Source organism: Tetrao urogallus (genome assembly GCF_951394365.1).
Source record: "Tetrao urogallus genome assembly, chromosome: 18".
NCBI classification, from domain to species: Eukaryota; Metazoa; Chordata; class Aves; order Galliformes; family Phasianidae; genus Tetrao; species Tetrao urogallus.
The window spans coordinates 6,228,166-6,245,452 of record NC_136831.1 but is presented as its reverse complement, the minus strand read 5'-3'; the positions used below and the strand labels follow the sequence as shown (position 1 = coordinate 6,245,452).

The 17,287-nt window shown below is 52.0% G+C and overlaps 1 protein-coding gene across 1 annotated transcript; it reads left to right on the top strand.

The window, feature by feature from the left end:
• Positions 1 to 2,115: 2,115 nt before the first annotated feature.
• Positions 2,116 to 16,849, top strand: FBF1 (Fas binding factor 1; the record flags this gene model as incomplete). Its single annotated transcript, XM_079544281.1, has 29 exons — positions 2,116 to 2,119; positions 4,954 to 4,995; positions 5,314 to 5,395; positions 5,716 to 5,776; positions 6,333 to 6,383; positions 6,817 to 6,961; positions 7,290 to 7,370; positions 7,602 to 7,721; positions 8,475 to 8,628; positions 8,845 to 8,981; positions 9,446 to 9,548; positions 9,650 to 10,009; positions 10,643 to 10,720; positions 10,992 to 11,086; positions 11,287 to 11,345; positions 11,453 to 11,497; positions 11,588 to 11,722; positions 11,912 to 12,012; positions 12,448 to 12,654; positions 13,128 to 13,235; positions 13,406 to 13,545; positions 13,887 to 14,005; positions 14,133 to 14,255; positions 14,659 to 14,844; positions 15,488 to 15,664; positions 15,852 to 15,989; positions 16,088 to 16,220; positions 16,579 to 16,685; positions 16,766 to 16,849. The coding sequence occupies 29 exons, from the start codon at positions 2,116 to 2,118 to the stop codon at positions 16,847 to 16,849; spliced, it is 3,375 nt and encodes a 1,124-aa protein (XP_079400407.1).
• Between the last annotated feature and the right edge of the window lie 438 nt (positions 16,850 to 17,287).

Sequence of the window (17,287 nt, the reverse complement as noted above, 5' to 3'; positions counted from 1 at the left end):
AGCCTGCTGTCTTTTTAAAATGCACAATTTTCTTGCCCTGAAAACTGGATGTTTGTGTCCTCTCTTCAGGCACCTGAATCAAACCTTTCAAATCCTGGTAGCTGTAGGACAGTGAATAATTATAGCCTTTCTTTTCACTTTTATAAATGGAGGAAGTGTTTGGGGAGAGTGCCTAGGGATTGATGCCTGTTTTTAAAGTGCAATTATAATGGTAAAATTAACCTTTTAAAATCTGGAAAAGCTTTATGAAGTCATGAAGAGTTGCTTTTGTGAAGCTGATAGGTGGAGAAGTTGCTGTCAACTGGAGGAGTAGCAGAATTTTACTACTGAGTAGTTAACAGCCCTCAGGCAATAGCTTGGAGTGAGCAGTTGTTTTCCCCACCCCTAAAAGCATCCACATCCTGGTGCTTTTTTTCCCCCAAGATTAGCACCAGCTCTCCTTGTTTCACAGTTATGCTATCTAAAGCCTCCTGCATGGTTTTGTGCACAGAAACTCTGCCTGTAGCATTACTTCCCTCATGTAGCTGGGAAGTAATGAGTATCCTTGTCAGGAGTTGTGCTTCAGTTTTCCTTCCAGAAAACATCTCCATGTTTTCCAGTACATCCTTCTTTCACTGCCCTGCAGAAGCTCCCTTTGTGCCAGCACTGTCACCTTAGGCTTTGTTAGCAGGAAGTAAAAGGAGAGGACAGTGATGCTGCTCTGAGGACAAAACAAGTAGTAATAATCAGCTAGGTGCTGATAATGGACTGTTCTGCCCTTTTAACTGTTAATATTTTCATGATGCTATCTCAAAGCACTTTACAAATGTTAATTATGCTGATTGATGTTGAAAAGTGTCATAGGAGAAACTGCAAATCTGATAGGGAACAACGAAGCCAGTGTTCAGGACAGAAACTGGTTAGCCAGAGTCCTGGGGTCTTCAGATTGCCCTGGGATGTTCTGGTTTTTAAAGGCATTCTTCAAGAAAGCAACAATCCCAGCTGTAGAGTCCAGGTCTTTTCCCCACTCATGCATTTCCAAGAAGCTGTCTCTGATTTGCTTTGTGTTTTAAATATTGACTTACGACTTGCGCAGCGCTGTTGGAATTAACAGATCATTTAGTTTTAGCAGAACCTCCCGGTGCCCAATGAAATCAGTGCAATGAGCAAAATTACTGCTTTTCAACATCAAGAACTCTGTTCAGCGACAATAAAACCTTTCTCCTCTGCAGATCAGTGAAACTCTGAGCTTAACATGGCAAAAAAAGCCCCCACAAAACCACCCAAAACTTCAGCATGAACCTGCAGTTTGGAGGCAAGGTGCGGGAAGCTGATTCTCTGAACTTTGGTATCGCTCACTAATCTTTCATCATTTCTCCTGGAGAAGTGTTCTGTGGTACTAACAGTCATTAGTCAGGATCTTTAGCACCGTGCACAGCAGCTCAACAAAAAGAGTTCATTCTCTTCATTTTAACGCTTCATTTTAATTTTTATTTCATTTAAAGCAAACACGCCTTACGGAATCTTTTGGGTTGAATGAAACTGCTGCTGTTCAGGTTCCCAAATGGTTTTGCCTTCTGCTTACCCAGGTGAGCAGATTGACCTGGGGAGGGATGATGGAGGAGCAGGGAAAGGTTGAGAATTTGTTAATGAGAACAGTGCTAGCTCCATGTGTACAGATGTAATAAATGACAAACACAAAGTGTGTTCACACAGTAAGTCTTTTTCTTTTGACTCTCCTCGTTCCCTTCGGTGGATCATCTTTAAAATAAGAGGTGAATTAGAATGAGGTGCTCCAAAGATGACCTTTGCAGAGGATCGTGCTGCTCTCAGGCAGTTGCATGAGGAAATGTAAGGCTTCTCTTTGCCTGCCATAGAACTCCTACAAGAACCCACCTTAAATCTGCTGGATTTTGTCTTGCCTCTCATGCTGATCACAAGTACAGAAAGAATAAAACTGAGAGCAAAACTGCACATGATGCATTACTTGGTCATTATTGCTGATGGGCCAGCAAGCTGCTCACTGCCAAGGCAGAGACTTCATATTGTTTGGCAGCAAGAACTTTGTTCTACAAATTGTTTCCTACTGTTTTTTGGAGTCGATGGTGATACAGCAGCACTCTGCTGTGCGTGGCCATGGGTGAGTATGTTGTATCCTTGTCAGCTTGTTGCTGCTCAGTGCCACTACTTGAATGGCACGGCCTGCTGTGCCTTGCCTTGTCTGCTCTCCACAGGGCATTTCTGCTCTGCCACGTGGCCCTGCGTCCTGACTGGGACTCCCCATCCTTCAACAAATTGCACTGGCATCATTTCCAAAAGTAAGCTGCTGCTGCTCACGTATGAGCAATTTCAGTGTCAAATAATGACACTTCTAAGCTGTGTGTGTGTGTATCTATATTTGAATGGTGTACCCCTGAAAATGTGGCCTTCTGCTGAAGACTGAAAGGATCCCACACTTGCAGATGGATGGGCGCCACAGGTGCTGTGTGGGTCTGTGGGATCTGAGATCTTAAGCCTTGGGGAAATACCTGTCTTTCACTGGAAGCAACAAGCTAAATAAGCTGGAGCACCTCGGGAGCAGGGCTGGCTTTGTCCTGACCCTTTTTTTCAACCCAAATTCCTGCTGTTACTCATCAGTTGCCTCTAGCAGTGCCGATGCACCTTGCTGCAGTGACTGCTGGCATTTGATTTGCTTAACATTGCCTCTTGATGGTCACTGTCATTCAGTTAGAAAACAGACCAGCTGCAAAGAGCAGCTCCAGCAGAAGGAGCACTACTGAGCGAGCTCGTCCTTCGAGGTTTGTGAGTCCAACCTTTATGTACTTCGAAGCCTGAAGGCTGTGGCTGCCGTGCTTGGGTTTGAAACAAAACACTTGAGCAGCACGTGTTGAGCTGAGCCCCCTGGTATGCAGCATCCTGCAAGCACCTCATATCTGTGCGTTTGAACTGGGGTCTGGCTGCTCTGCAGCAGGCTCTGGCTGTGAGGTGGTTGCTTTTATCAGTCGAGCATTGACTGATGCTGGGAAGACTCAAGTGGGCGAGTTGTGCAGCTGGAGGTTTGGCCCTCACCGCTCCATCCCAGTGCCTCTGGGCAGATCCCAGTAAGAGATGCCTTTGTGGCATCTTCCCTGCAGCCATAACTGCCATGGCTGATCTGAACGCGTTCCGGCCCAGCTGCGGCCCCAACTGCCAGGGCCTCCCTGCAGGGTTCCGTGTGGCTCCGTGGCTGCTGGGCTCCATGTGCCTGCCCAGCATCTGGTGCTGTCGGGAGCTGTAGTCTGCATCAGGTCCTGGCAGACTACACTTCCCAGCAGGCTGCGAGGGAACGGAAAGGAATGGCTGGGCCTTCCTGAGCTGGGGGGGGGGGGAGAGCCGGGGCTGGTGGGTGTTTGGGGTGATGAGGGCGGCCGTTACGGTGCTCTGGGTGTGGGATGCAGTGGGCAGGAGTTTGGGGTGTGGGGAGAGGAGCAGTGTGAGCACAGCTCCGGGATGCTGCGTGTTGGGTGGGCTGTGTGCGTCGCGCTGATGGGAGGCAGGGGTGGCTGCAGCAAGACGGGCTGAAAGCTGGGGGCTTCATCCTGCTCACACAGAGGGCAGGCTGCTTTGTTTTCTGCTTGGGCCGAGTGGGACAGGCTGTGCCTCTTGTTTGGGATCCCCCGGTGCTGCGGATCCGGAGAGTGGGGGGATATTTTGCAGAGCAGCTCCGTGGTGCCAGCGGGACGTTGCTTGTGCAAACCGCTTCAGGAGCTCAACACCATTTAGGGTTTTTCGTGTTTTGCTTTTAAATTCCCACTGAACCTTTTGTGAGTGGTTTAGAGAGGTCTGAGCAGCGTGGAGGCAGTCTGCAAGCTGCATGGGGAAATCTTTTTAACAAAGGTACAACGTTCACTAAGGCAATTCAGTGCATTTTCCTGTCCTTGCACGTAGGAGGTTGGCGTGGATGTGAGCAATGCTGTCAGACCGCCTGAGAGCTGAAGGTGCAGCTCAGGTGAACCTGCAAACAAACTTGCCCTGAGCAAAGAACAAACAAACTTTCTGCCATGGTGAGTGTGATACAGCGCAACGTAGGCATGGGAAATCCAGTTTTATGGCTCTGGCACATCTGTGTGGAGGCAGAATAGGTCTTGGGAGCAGAGGCTTCTTCTCTGCTGGTGTCCAGGAGGGCTGTGCACGGGTGGGCTCTCAAAAGTTGTAAATCTCTCTCTAACCCCCCCATGCTTCATGTGCCATTTCTCAAACAGCGCCACAGGGGGAGGGCTTCACTGCTGCTCAGTTGTGTGGGGAAAGCCCAGGTCTGATCTTTGTTTTGTAACAAGGAAATTTGCCTTTCTTCTTAGGCTACAAAATCCAAGAGAGGTTCACGAGGTACGTACACCTGCGTGCTTTCCTTCCGCCATCCAAAGGTGCTTTGATCTGCTGGGAGCAGAGCAGGGGGGGGCACTCACCAGTCACAGTCACACAGCAGTCCTTGCTGCTGAAATCGTAATTCGTGCTCCTTGTCTGAAAGCTGCTGTTGGGTGCATTGTGCTTTCTTGGGGATTTTTCCAAATCCCAGGGAGAACATTCACATTTATTTCAGTTCTTCCCCACAGCTGCTCCAGAGGTCCTTGTTAAGAGGTATTTTGCAGCTCTGTGCTATTTTGCAGTGCTTTTGGGGGTGCCCAAGGGCCCTTGGCTACTGTGGGGAGAGAGCTCACAGATAAAGGGCTGCTTGTAGCCAGTGAATGAGTGGAAAGAAGGCATATTATTTCTGGCTAAATGAAGCTAAACCATGCATCCGTCAAATACGGAGTCAAGTCCTGGTCCTGGCAATTCTCTCTAGACTGGCAAAGGAGGGCCGTACACTGATGATTGATTGAAAGCAAACCTTTATTCTGGGGGTCAAAAGAGAAAGGCCTACTGAAATAGGAAGGTTTTTTACATCTGCTTTCGTGGTCTCACCTGCCTCAGCTCCTTTAATTTCTCTTGTCCTAGGCTCCATCAATGACGTGCTGGGTGACCTCCTGGGATATGATGGTAAAATACACCTTGATTGCAGCTGGAAGGGCAGCATCCTCACACTCTGTTAGGAGCAGGAGGAGCTGGTGCAAGAGCTATTGCTCTCCAAAAGGGCTCCAGTTGTGAGAGGGGATGAAGCAGGCAGCAGAGCTGAGAACGTGGTTTCTCGGAGTCCGTTGAACAGCATTGGGCATTGGCTTGAGGAGGCAGAACGAAGTTCATCTCTAGTTAAAACCTTTTTGGCCCATAAGGAGGCAGCAAATTCCCCCTTGGCATTCCTAGGTCAGGAAATATGCCTATGTCTATCATCCTAATCTCTTTCTATCTTGTTTCCAGATGAAGGCCCTGCTAAATCTTCCCAACCAGCTGGTGTCAGCAGTGGGAGAGCCCAGGGCAGCAGCTTGAAGGCCAGTAAGAAGTGAGTTCCTTTGGCATGCAGCCTCTCTGTGCTCCCCATGTCCTTCTGACCATCCCTGGCTCCTCCGCCTTCCCCCCCTGCCCCAATAGAAACTGCATGAGGAGAATTATCTGTGATCCCTTTGGAAATTGGGAACTCAGATCCTGAAGCTTTCCAGAAAGAGTTGGGTGTCTCCCAGCCCTGCACACGTTCTGTACGTTTTACAACAGCTCTTAAACATGGCAGTCCCAGCACTAAAGTTTTTATTGCTTGTATTCTTTTCAGCCTCATTTTCCCCAGCTCACGTGTGGTGCTGCTAACCCCAAGGCTTTGTGTTGCAGGTCATTTCTGGAGGATGATTTCTTTAGCAAACTCCCTGCAGAGGACATGGAAGCTGCAGAGGTGAGCCCAGTGTTTCAAGAGAGAGCCAGGGTGTCCTGAGGGCTGGGTCTGAGTGGGGCCAAGCTTGCCCTGGCATCACTCCATCCAGGACTGTGATGGGATGTCAGAGAGGAACCTTGAAGCTTGGCTTATGCCCTCTCTGGCTTCACTGTGGAGTAAAGAAGGTGGGATGGCAGAGTGGGTAGATGATGGGAGAACAGCTTTCAAGTGCAGCCCAGCCTTCTTCCTGGCTGAATTTCAGATAAAGTATCACAGGAAGGACCCAAAGTAACAGACTGGGTGTTCCTGATGTTTCTAAAAGGGACAGCAGGAATCTAAGCAAAGGAATCAAGGCGCAGTGGGTTTCCTCTGTAAGGAAGGCACCAGGGTGAATTGAACGTGTAGTTTCATGAAATGAAGAGAATCAGGGCTCCAAGTGCTGGAGCAGTTTACTTAGGGCTGTAGTAGATGCAGGTGGTCTACATTTGCACCTGGATTTTGAACTCCAGGCTACTACTTCTGCGATGAGGAGCTTGCAGAGTTTGTCTATCTGATCTCTCCTCTCTTTGGCATGCAGGAATCTAGTATCTCTGATGCAGACCCACAGGCTGTGCTGCAAACCCTGAAGGTAAGTTCACAAGTACTCAGCCCCATGTATCACAGCCTCCAGCCCCAGCCTTCCTGCCCATCTCACCAAGGCATCCCCTCATGGTGGTCTGGCAGCTTTGCTGCCTGGCACAGGGTCTGACTGGGGAAGAGAGAACACTTCACCTTCACAGGAACTCCGTGAGAGCAGAGATCTCATGCAAACACATCCCTGGAGGCATTCAAGGCCAGGCTGGATGTGGCTCTGGGCAGCCTGGTCTGGTGGTTGGTGATCCTGCACGTAGCAGGGGGCTTGAATCCAGATGATCATTGTGGTCCTTTTCAACCCAGGCCATTCTGTGATTCTGTGACATGAAACACCCCTCTTTGATAGGCAGTGTTGTACCAAAGGAACAGCAGCACTGGGGCATTAGCATCACTAACACAGCTCCTGTCCTCATCCTATTGCTCTGCAGGAAATGGATGACATGGAAGCTGATCTTCTGGGAATGTCAAAACCCAGTTCTGGGCTGGGAAAGGCAGCCACGAAAGGCCCAGGGAAATGTAACACCTCAGAAGGAGCAGTAAAAACTTCAGGGAAGATGCCAGCTCCTGAGAAAGGTAAAAAGGAAATTCTGCTCCTCTTTCTACAGCCTGATTGTGAACAAGTATGGCGTATTTGCATTCCAAATTCCTTTTCCTGGTCACTCGTTCTGCATGGAAGGAGAGCCAGCGGGGTTACAATAAAGATACACCAGTTCCCAGTATGTCCTGCTCTTCTCAAGGCACTTCTCCCCTTCCCTGCTTGCAAGGCAGCTCCTCCAGAGAGATTCCCACTCCATAGGGGTGCTTAAGGGGGAACACTGCAAGAAAAGCAGCCTTCAGCTGGGGTGGGACGGGGGCACCTCCGTCTGCCATGCTCTGAGTGAGCTGTGGCCTTTCTTTCTAGGAGAATCTGCACCTGAGACGGATAAGAAACCACTCTCATCCCCACCCGCTTCCCGACAGTACAAGAAGTTTAACTTTGAAGGTAGTTCTCCCTTCTCTTCCACATGGAGATGCCTGGCAGCAGCTGAGGGCTCTCTTTGCTCTTTGCACAGAGCTTGCCTCTTCTGTCACTGGTGGCTGTGCAGCACTTGGCTTAGCGCGGGATTGTTCTAAATAACGTTGGGTTTGTTCTTTTTTGTTTGTTTTGTTATTGTTGTTGGCATTGCCATTGTTATCATCAGCCTTTCCTGCCCCTGTGGGGTAAAATTCCTAGATGTAAACGATCCTTTGGCCGGGCTTTTATCTGAAGAGGAGCAGGATGTTCCCAAGAAGCCATCTCCAAAAGGCAGCGAAGGAAGTCCGGAGAAGAAAACAGAACTGGGCAAAGAGAAAGGTAAGCAGGGATGCTCAGTGCACCTCTTTCATATTAAATTGGCAACTTCAATTAGTCTGTGTGAGTTCCAAATGACCTGGTTCCATCTCTTATGAATCATGATGGTCATTTATAAAGCAACTTCATGACGGGGTTAATTGTAACACACATCACTGAGTGCTTGTTATTTCCAGTGTGCCACAGGTTACAGCACTGGAAGCCCAGCTCTTACATTTGACCTCCTCCAGCCTGTTTCATGCCTTGCCAAATGTCCACAAATTTACTGGGTGGGGGTTGAGGTGGCTGAGAGCACCATCAGCCCAGGCCAAAGCCCAATCAGGTTGAATCCAGCTGTACAGGGGCTGCACTTAAGTACTGAACCTCTTGTTCCTGCAGTAGGGATACTGAAGGGCTGTTAGTCCCTGCACTCCAGTAATCTGCTCTGCTGCACAGGTGGACGCAGCAGCTGGTGGGTTAGGGCAAGGCCTAAGGGTGCAGTGGGGAATCTTTTCCAGGAATTACCTGATAAGAAACTTGCAAAGCCAAAAATCTGATGTTAGACAGAGCTGGGAAACCCATGTTACAAAACTCAGCCGTGTCCCATCAGTCACTCTGTCACTTGCTGTAGGGTTTGGTTGCTGAGAAGCACTGTTTCAAAGCGACTTTGAGAAGAAAGAGCAGACGGGGCTGTTCTGAGCTCTTGCTGCTGGGAAAAAATGAAATACAATAACAAAGCCCTGATCAAATCTTCTGCTTCTGTGATCCTATCCACAGAGCCAATCCCACCCCAGACACCCCTGCACACTGCAGCCCCAGCCCGGCGAAGGGAGGAGCTCACGTTTGAAGATGATGATGATGACCTGATGGATGTGCTGGGATTTGGTGATGGCCGAAAAGGAAACCAGAAGCAGGGAAAGAAGGTGGAAGAGTAAGGCGTTCTTGGGCAGTGGAGGAGAATGGGAATAAAGGAGGGGCTTAGTTGTGATGCCACCATACTGAGGGCTGCTGGAGGATTTCAACACTTCTGCCCTTGGATCCCAGAGCAGCCTCATTTTGCAGAGAAGAGTCAGAACACCCTGACAAGGCTGTGTGTCTGGGAATGGCCCTGCTTCTTGGAGAAACCCATCTCCTGCTCTGTCCCCAGCAGACAGGAGGTGCGTCCGGCCCGCTCCAAGCTGGATGAGTTACTGGGACGAGGCTCCATCACCAAAATCCTGGAACGGCCAGGAGCAGGAGAGCACAGAGAGTTCAAACTGGATAAGAAGTACCAAAAGCAGCCAGGTGAGTGCAGCCAGCGATGCTGGGAAGGTGATGGTGTTGGCTCCAGAGAACGAGATGGATATCTCAGTGCACTTACAGGGGAAATACCTTTTTTGCAATGGTGAGCAGGGTGGCTGATGAGCTCTCAGTCAGCCCTGCGGGGAAGGTGGCTAACACAAAATGTAATACTGTGGCCTGGAGGGAAGCTGGGAGCGTTTGCACAATCATTGCAGCTCAGCTGATGATTGGTAATTTACTAAGTAACTCGGTTGCCTCGGAACATGAGCTGGTTTCCAGCAAAGATGCTTTTCCCAGCCACAGTGAGGAGGCACATTGCTCGCAGGTTTCCAGTGGAGGTGTTTTTCCAGCTGTGATTTCCCAGAGGCAGTGATGCCAGTGGGAATGGCAGGGGAGGAGCAGGAAGGCTGGCATGTTAGCAGCTGGTGCTGCTCTGGGTGCTGACTCAAAGTTGCTTATCTGAACAGAGAAGGAAGAGGGTTGGGACGAGGAGGATTTTATCTTTGGAGCTTACCAGCCCACAGTGGCCACCACGCCTGAGGGCCGTCCCTCCAGGAGGCAGTCTGTGAGGTATTGTGCTGTGTGTGTGGCTGTAGCTCCATCCGCTGAGCACAGTGGCAGAGTTCCCTGGTCGCCCTCACAGGCAGCCATGCAACTCCCTGTCCTTGCAGCAGGTTTTCAGCTGAGAACAGCAGTGAACCAAAACCAGACCCGCACTCCAAACCTCCTCCTGCAGCCAGCCAGAGCTCTGCACGGGGCAGCAGGGCTGGGGGTGACTGGCTGGGCCTGAAGGATGAGGATTTTTTGGATTCGGAGCCTCCATCTCCAGCTAAGACCAGTCCTGCAGTGAGCTCCCAGCAGCTCATGGCTACAGAAGAAGCAACGTCCAAACCCAACCAACTGGAAGAGGATAACTGGCTGAGCGCTGCCTTGTCTCGCAAGAAGGCTCAAGCTCAGGTGAAGGCTCAGGAGAGAAGTGCTGTGCCCCTGGAGACCCCAGGCAAAGGACTGGAGCCCAGCCCTCCTGTCAGGTAAGGGCATGACTGATGGCTCCTGTTTGCTCTGCATGTAGCAGCTCCAGGAAAGCCTTGGCTCGGTTGTTAGGAATTCATTTTAAGCACGGTTTTCTCATCACAGATTGGGGTATCAGTGCAGGACATTCTCATGCTGATCCATTCTGCAGTCCCTCACACCCCTGGGTCTTCTTCCATTTGTGTCCAAGATTTCACACATTACCCTGGATCGTGCAAAGCTGTCCTGAATCAGTGCATCCCCGGGGTCTCTGCCTTTTTCATGCCCAAATGTCCCCTTCCTTTTCCTTCCTCTTAATTTCAGGCAAACCTCCTCCAGTTTGTGTTTGTATGGACACAGACTCAGACTTGTGCCATTCAAGTGGGACTGTAAGGCAATATGATGACAAACAAATATGTTTTGGGCAGGGATGTGTTAGCTGCAGCTGATGCTGCCCAGGAGGAGTGATGGATGCAGTGAGGTAGGATCCAGATGGTAGAGTTTTGGAATTCCTTTGCAGCCAGAAGGCTGAATCCTGCCGCAGCTCAGAGGCTCGGGGGTTCAGAGGCTTTCACCCATGTGGAATTGAGGGAAAGGATCTTGTCTTTCGTTGTCTCCTTGGCTCTATCACATGTGATGCTCTTTGCTTGCAGCCAGCCAGCCACCTCCACGGGAGCAGCACCACAGGCAGCTGCCCTGCAGGACAAGGCAGCGAGTGCAGACAGCTCTGGGTGAGGCTTCCTTTTCATTTCAGACCCCCTCTGTGGGAGAGGTGTCCAGCAGAAAGCAGCTGTGTGGGTGAGATAGGGGAATGTGGAGAGCCAGTAGCCAACACTGATCAGTTTGGTCTGGGACTCTGTAACAGAGAGGGAATGCAGCTCTGTAAGGGCACCGTTAAACCTAAGACATGCCATGCAGGGTGACGTCCTTGCCTCTCACCATGAGCTGGGACACTGCTGTGTCTCAGCATGCTGTGTCTCCTGTGTGTCTCTGCCCACGCAGGCACCCAGTCCCTTGGCTCAGCACTGTGACACAAGCCTCAGTTCACCCATCGGAGCCTGCAAAGAGGGATCCCCTGAGAGATGCCAGCCACATCGGTGTGTTTCACATGATGGGTCTGTTTGGGTCACAGCACAGCCCACTTTGAGCAGCTTGGCTGAAATCTGTGTCCCTATGGCCAGCTGCTGGAGCAGAACAGGAGCCTTTCTGCTCTGTCTGGGAGACCTGGACCCCCATCCTTCTGGAAGGGGATGTTTCCCACTGCTGTGTTTGAACGATGAATTCATTGAACTTTCAGGCCCTGCAGCATCATCCCCAGCAGAGCAAGGGATACAGGGCCCTGCCTCGCTTGCTCAGGTACGTCTGCTGGGACCATGCCTAGAGAGAGGTGCAGGATCAGAGAGATCATTGGGCCCTCCCCAGTGTCAAGCTTTGCCTCCCTGAGAGCATCTGTGTCTCTGCAGGTTACCATTCCCAGCACACCGCTCCAGGCTGCCTCGCAGCTGCAGGTGAAGCACATGATGTCACTCAGAAGCTGATGGCCGTGCCACAAAGCCACTGATGCTTACATCTCAATCTTCTCTCTTCTTTTCCCACAGGCTGAATCCCCACCTCTGGGCTCAGTACATGAGAGGAGGCCAGGAGCTCCCACAGTCCAGCCCTACGATGATGCAGCAGGCTGTCGGGCAGCACTGCTCAGTGCCCAGGCCCGTGTGGCAGAGCTGGAGAGCCAGGTGAACCCCATTTTTGCCTGCTGGATGGGGGACTACAAGTTACTCAGCGGGAGGAGAACCATATCTTCTCCAAATAGCATCAGGGGAGAGGAGAAACCTCCCAGTTCAGGAATGCCTGCTGCCACCAGGTGCTGCTATGGGAGCTGTGTCCTTAGGGCAGCACAGAGATCTGCTTTGCACGTCCAACAGGTCCGCATGCTGGAGCTGGAGCGGACGCAGCACAAATTGTTGCTGGAGAGCCTTCAGCAGAGGCACCAGGAGGACCTGGATCTTCTTGAGAGTGCACACAGGTACAGGATTCTCACCCACCCTCCCCCTGTGTCACATCATTGCCTATGGCTCTTTCCTCCCTCCGTGGGTGGGACTGCAAGAAGGCTTTTCAAATCCATCCCTGGGTGGGCAGACACAAAGTAATGTTGCTGCTGACCCACTGGGGATTCATGGGTGAGCCAAAGTGAGGATCTACTCTCACCAACACTGTCCTGTTGACAGGAGAGGGACCAGTGCCATTGCTGGCATGTCCTCAACTGGAATACTTTACTGGGAAGCAGTGGGAGAGTTCAGGGCTCAGTCTGCAGAATGTGCTTCAGTTTCCCCATGCATACTGTAACACCGATTTCCTTGCTAGACCCCCCATGTGCACTTTGGATGGAGAGTGCCAGGTAATGCCATGAAAGCAGCACTTATTCTTTGCCCTAACACCCTTGGGGGCTGTTTCTGGGCAGGAGCCGGGTGAAGGTGGTGGAAGAAACTTATGGGCAACGGGAGGAGAGGCTGCGGCGGGAGAAGGAGCAGCTGGAGGCTCAGCTGCTGTCACAGAGCCAGGATGCAGAGCGGGCCCGGGCAGATCTGGTGGCACAGCACAAACAGCGTGTGGCCACATTGGAGCAGCAGAGTGCCCAGGAGCTGGAGCGGCTGCGAGAGCTGCAGAGGTGAGCATAGCATGCATGTGGTGCTAGTCCTGTCTCTTCCATCTTGGGAAGGGAAGCAGGAGATGATTTGGGGACACGGGAGAAGGAAAAAATCAGGCTCCAAGAGCACTGGGTTGTGGTGGATTTTGGAGTGAGATTGGCTTTGCAGGTCAGCAGATCAAGACCTGGCTGTAGACATAATTTCATAGTGAATGCACTGTATTTTGAAAGAAGAGGAGCCGAATGTTTTACATCCCCCAAACATCTTTTATTCAGGTCCCTGTGTCACTGATATCCACGTAGCCGTAGCAATGAGAAATCACAGTTTTTGGCAGAGAAACCCATCACCCTCAAACGTAGCCCATCCCAGATGTGAACACTATCAGTGGGGTGCCCCAGCTCAAGCCCACAACCGTGCTTCTTTCACAGTGCCCATCCCAGGGAGCACCAGCTCACACCATCCCCTGATGGGCTCCTTCCTCTGTGTCCTGCAGGTCATCTGTTCAGGAGATGCGCAAAGACCACGAGGAGCAGCTCCAGCGGCTGAAGCGGCTGAAAGAGCAGGAGATCGACGCAGTGACCAGTGCCACATCACACACCAGGTACTGATGGTGCTCCCCGTCATATCCCCACGCTGGGCTCTGCCCATCATGTTCCCTGTCCTGCAGTAACCAGCCTTGGCTCAGGAACCAGCCACAGATGCCCCTCTGCATGGCAGAGATGTGAAGCACGTCCTGTAGGGGTGACCTGTCCTCTTGCTCTTCTCTTGCAGGTCTCTGAATGGTGTCATCGAGCAGATGGAAAGGTTCTCCAGTGATCTGCACAACCTCTCGCACAGGGTGGAGGCCACACACCACACCACCTCCCAGGAGCTGGCCATGGGAGCTCGGCAGCGGGATGAGCAGCTCAAGGGTACGTCTGCCCTTCACCTGCTGACGGGGCTGTAAGGGCCCTGCAACCAGAAAATAAGGAGATCCAGCCAAAGGCCAGGAGCCTAGACTGACAAAGCTCTCTCTACTGTGGTCATTGGATTCCTCAGTGTCTCCCCATTACAAAACAATGTCCTGGGGACATGCAGAAGATGATGAGCACAAAATCACACTTTGTTTTTGTTAATATGGTGAATATAGAGGGAGCTTCCAACCCCAACACGATGAAGGATGCTGGAGAGGGTGGTGGTGATGCACTCAGGGTGCTGTGGGTTGAACGTGCAGAACCCTGGAGCTCACAGCCCTGCTGCTGCCTCTCCCCAGTGCTCCAGGACAGGCTGTCACAGCAGCAGAGGGACATGGAAGAGGAGAGGAGCCGACTCCAGGAGGTGATTGCCAAAATGGAGGCCAGGCTAAGTGAACAGACTCGGCTGCTGGAGCAGGTGAGTGCACAGCCTGTCCTCTGTCTGGGTCAGCCCTCTGGGTATGGGGAAGATAACGTCTCCCCATTGGAGATCCCTGATTCGGAGCTTGTGAATGGCATTTGTTTCTCCTCCGTGCCTGGACCAGGAGCGATGGAGGGCGACGGCAGAGCAATCCAAAGTGGAGTCTCTGCAGCGCTCCCTGGAGGAGCAGCGGCGAGTCATGAGCCAGCAGCTCTCCATGGAGCGGGCAGAACTGGAGAGGGCAAAGGTGAGTTGGGGTGGGCATCTCCACGTGTTTTTCACGTCCCATGAGTCTGATTAGGGCTGCGTTGCGGTGTATGGTGGGTGAAAAACTGAATTCTGGGCTACAGCATCCCTCATCTCCCCTCTGTCCTCTGCCTGCTCAATCCCACACCTTGCGCTGCAGTGAATCGTGATCACACCAACTATCTGGCACCTGGGTGCAAAAGGCTGGAGTGAGCATGTGTGATGGAGTCTGTTTGCAAGGAGCATGGGGCCAGAGCTCCCTTTGCAGGACTCACACTAGGCAACCAACTTGGCCAGCCTGTAGATGTCAGGTGTGGTTTAGTGGCAGCGATGGGTTTTAAAGGAGAAAATCCTATGGATGGAATACTTAGCGCTGCCTGTCTCCCTCTTGTGGTGTTCTCCAGAGTGCTTTGCTGGAGGAGCAGAAGTCAGTGATGCAGAAGTGCTCAGAGGAGCGCCGGAAGCTGGCCGTTGAATGGGCTGAATTTCACACCCAGCAGCAGCTTAGCAAGGAGCGGATGGAGCGCGACATTGACCGAGCCCTGCAGTTGGACTCCCAAAGGGAGGGCACCATCATCAGCCTAGCCAAGGTATGGCAGCAGAACCTCTTCCTGTAGCACCTGGACTGCGTGGCAGGCAGCAAGGATCCCCATGATCCTACCTGCAGGGACATGGGGAGAGGTTCAGAGCTGGCTTCGGGTGTTTAGGATGGAGTCATCACATTGTGTCTGGTGGTGAGAATTGGGATCTTCCCTGGGCAGCTCCTGCCGTCCAGTTTTAGGTGTTGACTTAGATTGACATCATTCACATCAGTCCTCTCCCCTTTGCCCATGAGGAATTTGAGCAGCACAGCCCCTGTTATAAATATCTGAAGTCAGGTGAAAGGAAACACCCATGACAGGTTAAACAAAGCCTCACCATGACATGAGTTATTTAGATTCAGTTCTGCTCCCTCCTGGGGCAGTTCAGAAGGGATGTGGCACAGGCAGTGCAGCAAGAACTGCATTGTTAAGGTCTAACGGAGTGGTAATGTGTGTCTGTACAATCCCAGCTTTGTTGGGCACTGGGCCCCAAGAGTGGATGGTTGAGGGCACCCTTTGGTGTTGCTCTGCACCACAGACCTGGTGCACAGTAGGAGTTCAGTGGGCAGATGACTCCCATAGCTTGGGAAGACAGGAGATAGTGTCCAGGACAGGGCTGGGTACACATCCATTGCACCCATGTCCATCCTAGGAGCAAGCAGAGCTGAAGATACGGAGCCGTGAGCTGAAGGTCAAGGAGGAGCAGCTGGCGAGGGACAGAGAGCTGCTGGATGAGGCCTGGCATGAGCTGAGGCTGGAGAAGGAGAAGGTGAAAGGGGCTGCACTGCGCATCCGGCAGCAGGAGGAGGAGATCAAGAACATGAACAAGGTAGGTGGAGCATTTGCGCTGCCGTTCACAGCTGCACACAGACTGGCAGCAAAGCTGGCATCACATCCCTCCTGAGGCCGTGCATCCTGGTCCTGTCCTGAAAGGGAAATGAGAGGATGCACAAAGACACTCTGTTCCAGGGCAGTGAGGGTTCCTCTTCCCCTCATCCCCATCCTCTGCCTTGCAGCTCTCAGCACAGAAGTATGAGGAAGGGGAGCGAGCCCTGCAGGATGCATGTAGGATAGAGTCTGAGCACCAGGCCAGGCTGCAGGTCATGCAGCAGCACCTGGAGCAGCTCAAGCAGCAAGAACAGCACCTGCAACAGGTAATATCCCCTCACCCTCCCTTCTTAGCCTGGGGCCACCATGCCAAGGATCTGAACCTTTGCCAATGACCTCTCCCTTTCTCCTCGGGACGGGGCAGGAGAGGTTGAGCATGGCTCACCAGAGGAGACAGCTTGAACAGCTGCACAAGAAGCTGCCCAACAGCCCCACGCTATTGCTGACCACAGACCAGGATCTGAGTGCTTCCACCAAGGGCCTCTCCAACGCTCTGAGTAAGGTCTTCTGCACACTGCTGGTGGAAAGGGGCATGCGGAGGAGCTGTTGCACATTTAATTCACTTCTCAGAAATATTGGGATACTACTGGGGCCTGTTTTAGCTGTTTATATACAGTATAAACATCAGATCTGAGTTGGTGTTGGCTGCTTCATGCTCTTAAGGAGTTCTGTTGAGCTCTGTGAGCCAGGGCAATGCCAAGAAGGGGAGTAAAGGGAGATACAGGTGGGCTAAAGCCCATTTGCTCTGGGAGGCTGGGGAGGACCCCACTCAGGAAGCAAAACCAGGATGCTCTTTTGCCCCTATCTGCCTCCCTCTAACAGCGAGGGAACTGCACACTTGTGCTCTCATTGCAGGTTTTCCACCTCCCGTCAGGACATTGCCAGGGCACAGGAGTGTGGACACGACTGCTTCAATGGAGCTCTATGCCAAACTACTGGTGCTGAAGCACAGGGCACAGCAGGTGAGCGGGACTGGGAGGGACTTTGAGCCAGCAGGCTGGGAGCAGAGCAGGGTGAAGCTCTGAGCATCCTCTCTTCTCAGGACCGCAATTTCCTGGAGGACGAGCAGCTCTTCCTGGAGACCCTGAAGAAGGCGTCGTACAACACTTCACCTCTGTCAGCGTGAGGAGCCATCTCCTTTCTTCTCTCGAGCTGTGTTTGCATTGAGGGCTGGGCTGTGCAAATGGGGGGGGGAGAGAGGAAGGAAACAAGTAATAAATAATGTCTGTTTAAAGAATCTGTCCTTCTTTTCTTTAAAAACTCTGGAGTATTCAGTGTGAAGTCCTTCCCCATGGCTCTGAAGTATGTCAGGTCTTCATCACTCAGGGGCACTGCTACTGTTTTCATTTCTGGCTTCATTTTTGGCATCGAGGCCACTTAAGTAATCTAAACGGGAAACGAGGGATGGAGATGTAATTGGGGACGAGAGGAGAGTCCGACCCTGTGGGGATGTGGGGACATTTCTAGACAGGCCCTGCGCCGGGCAGCTCCACCGCGATGGCGGCAGGGCCTTTCTAGGCAGGCACTGCGTCGGGCAGCCCCGTTGCCATGGCAGCGGGGGGCC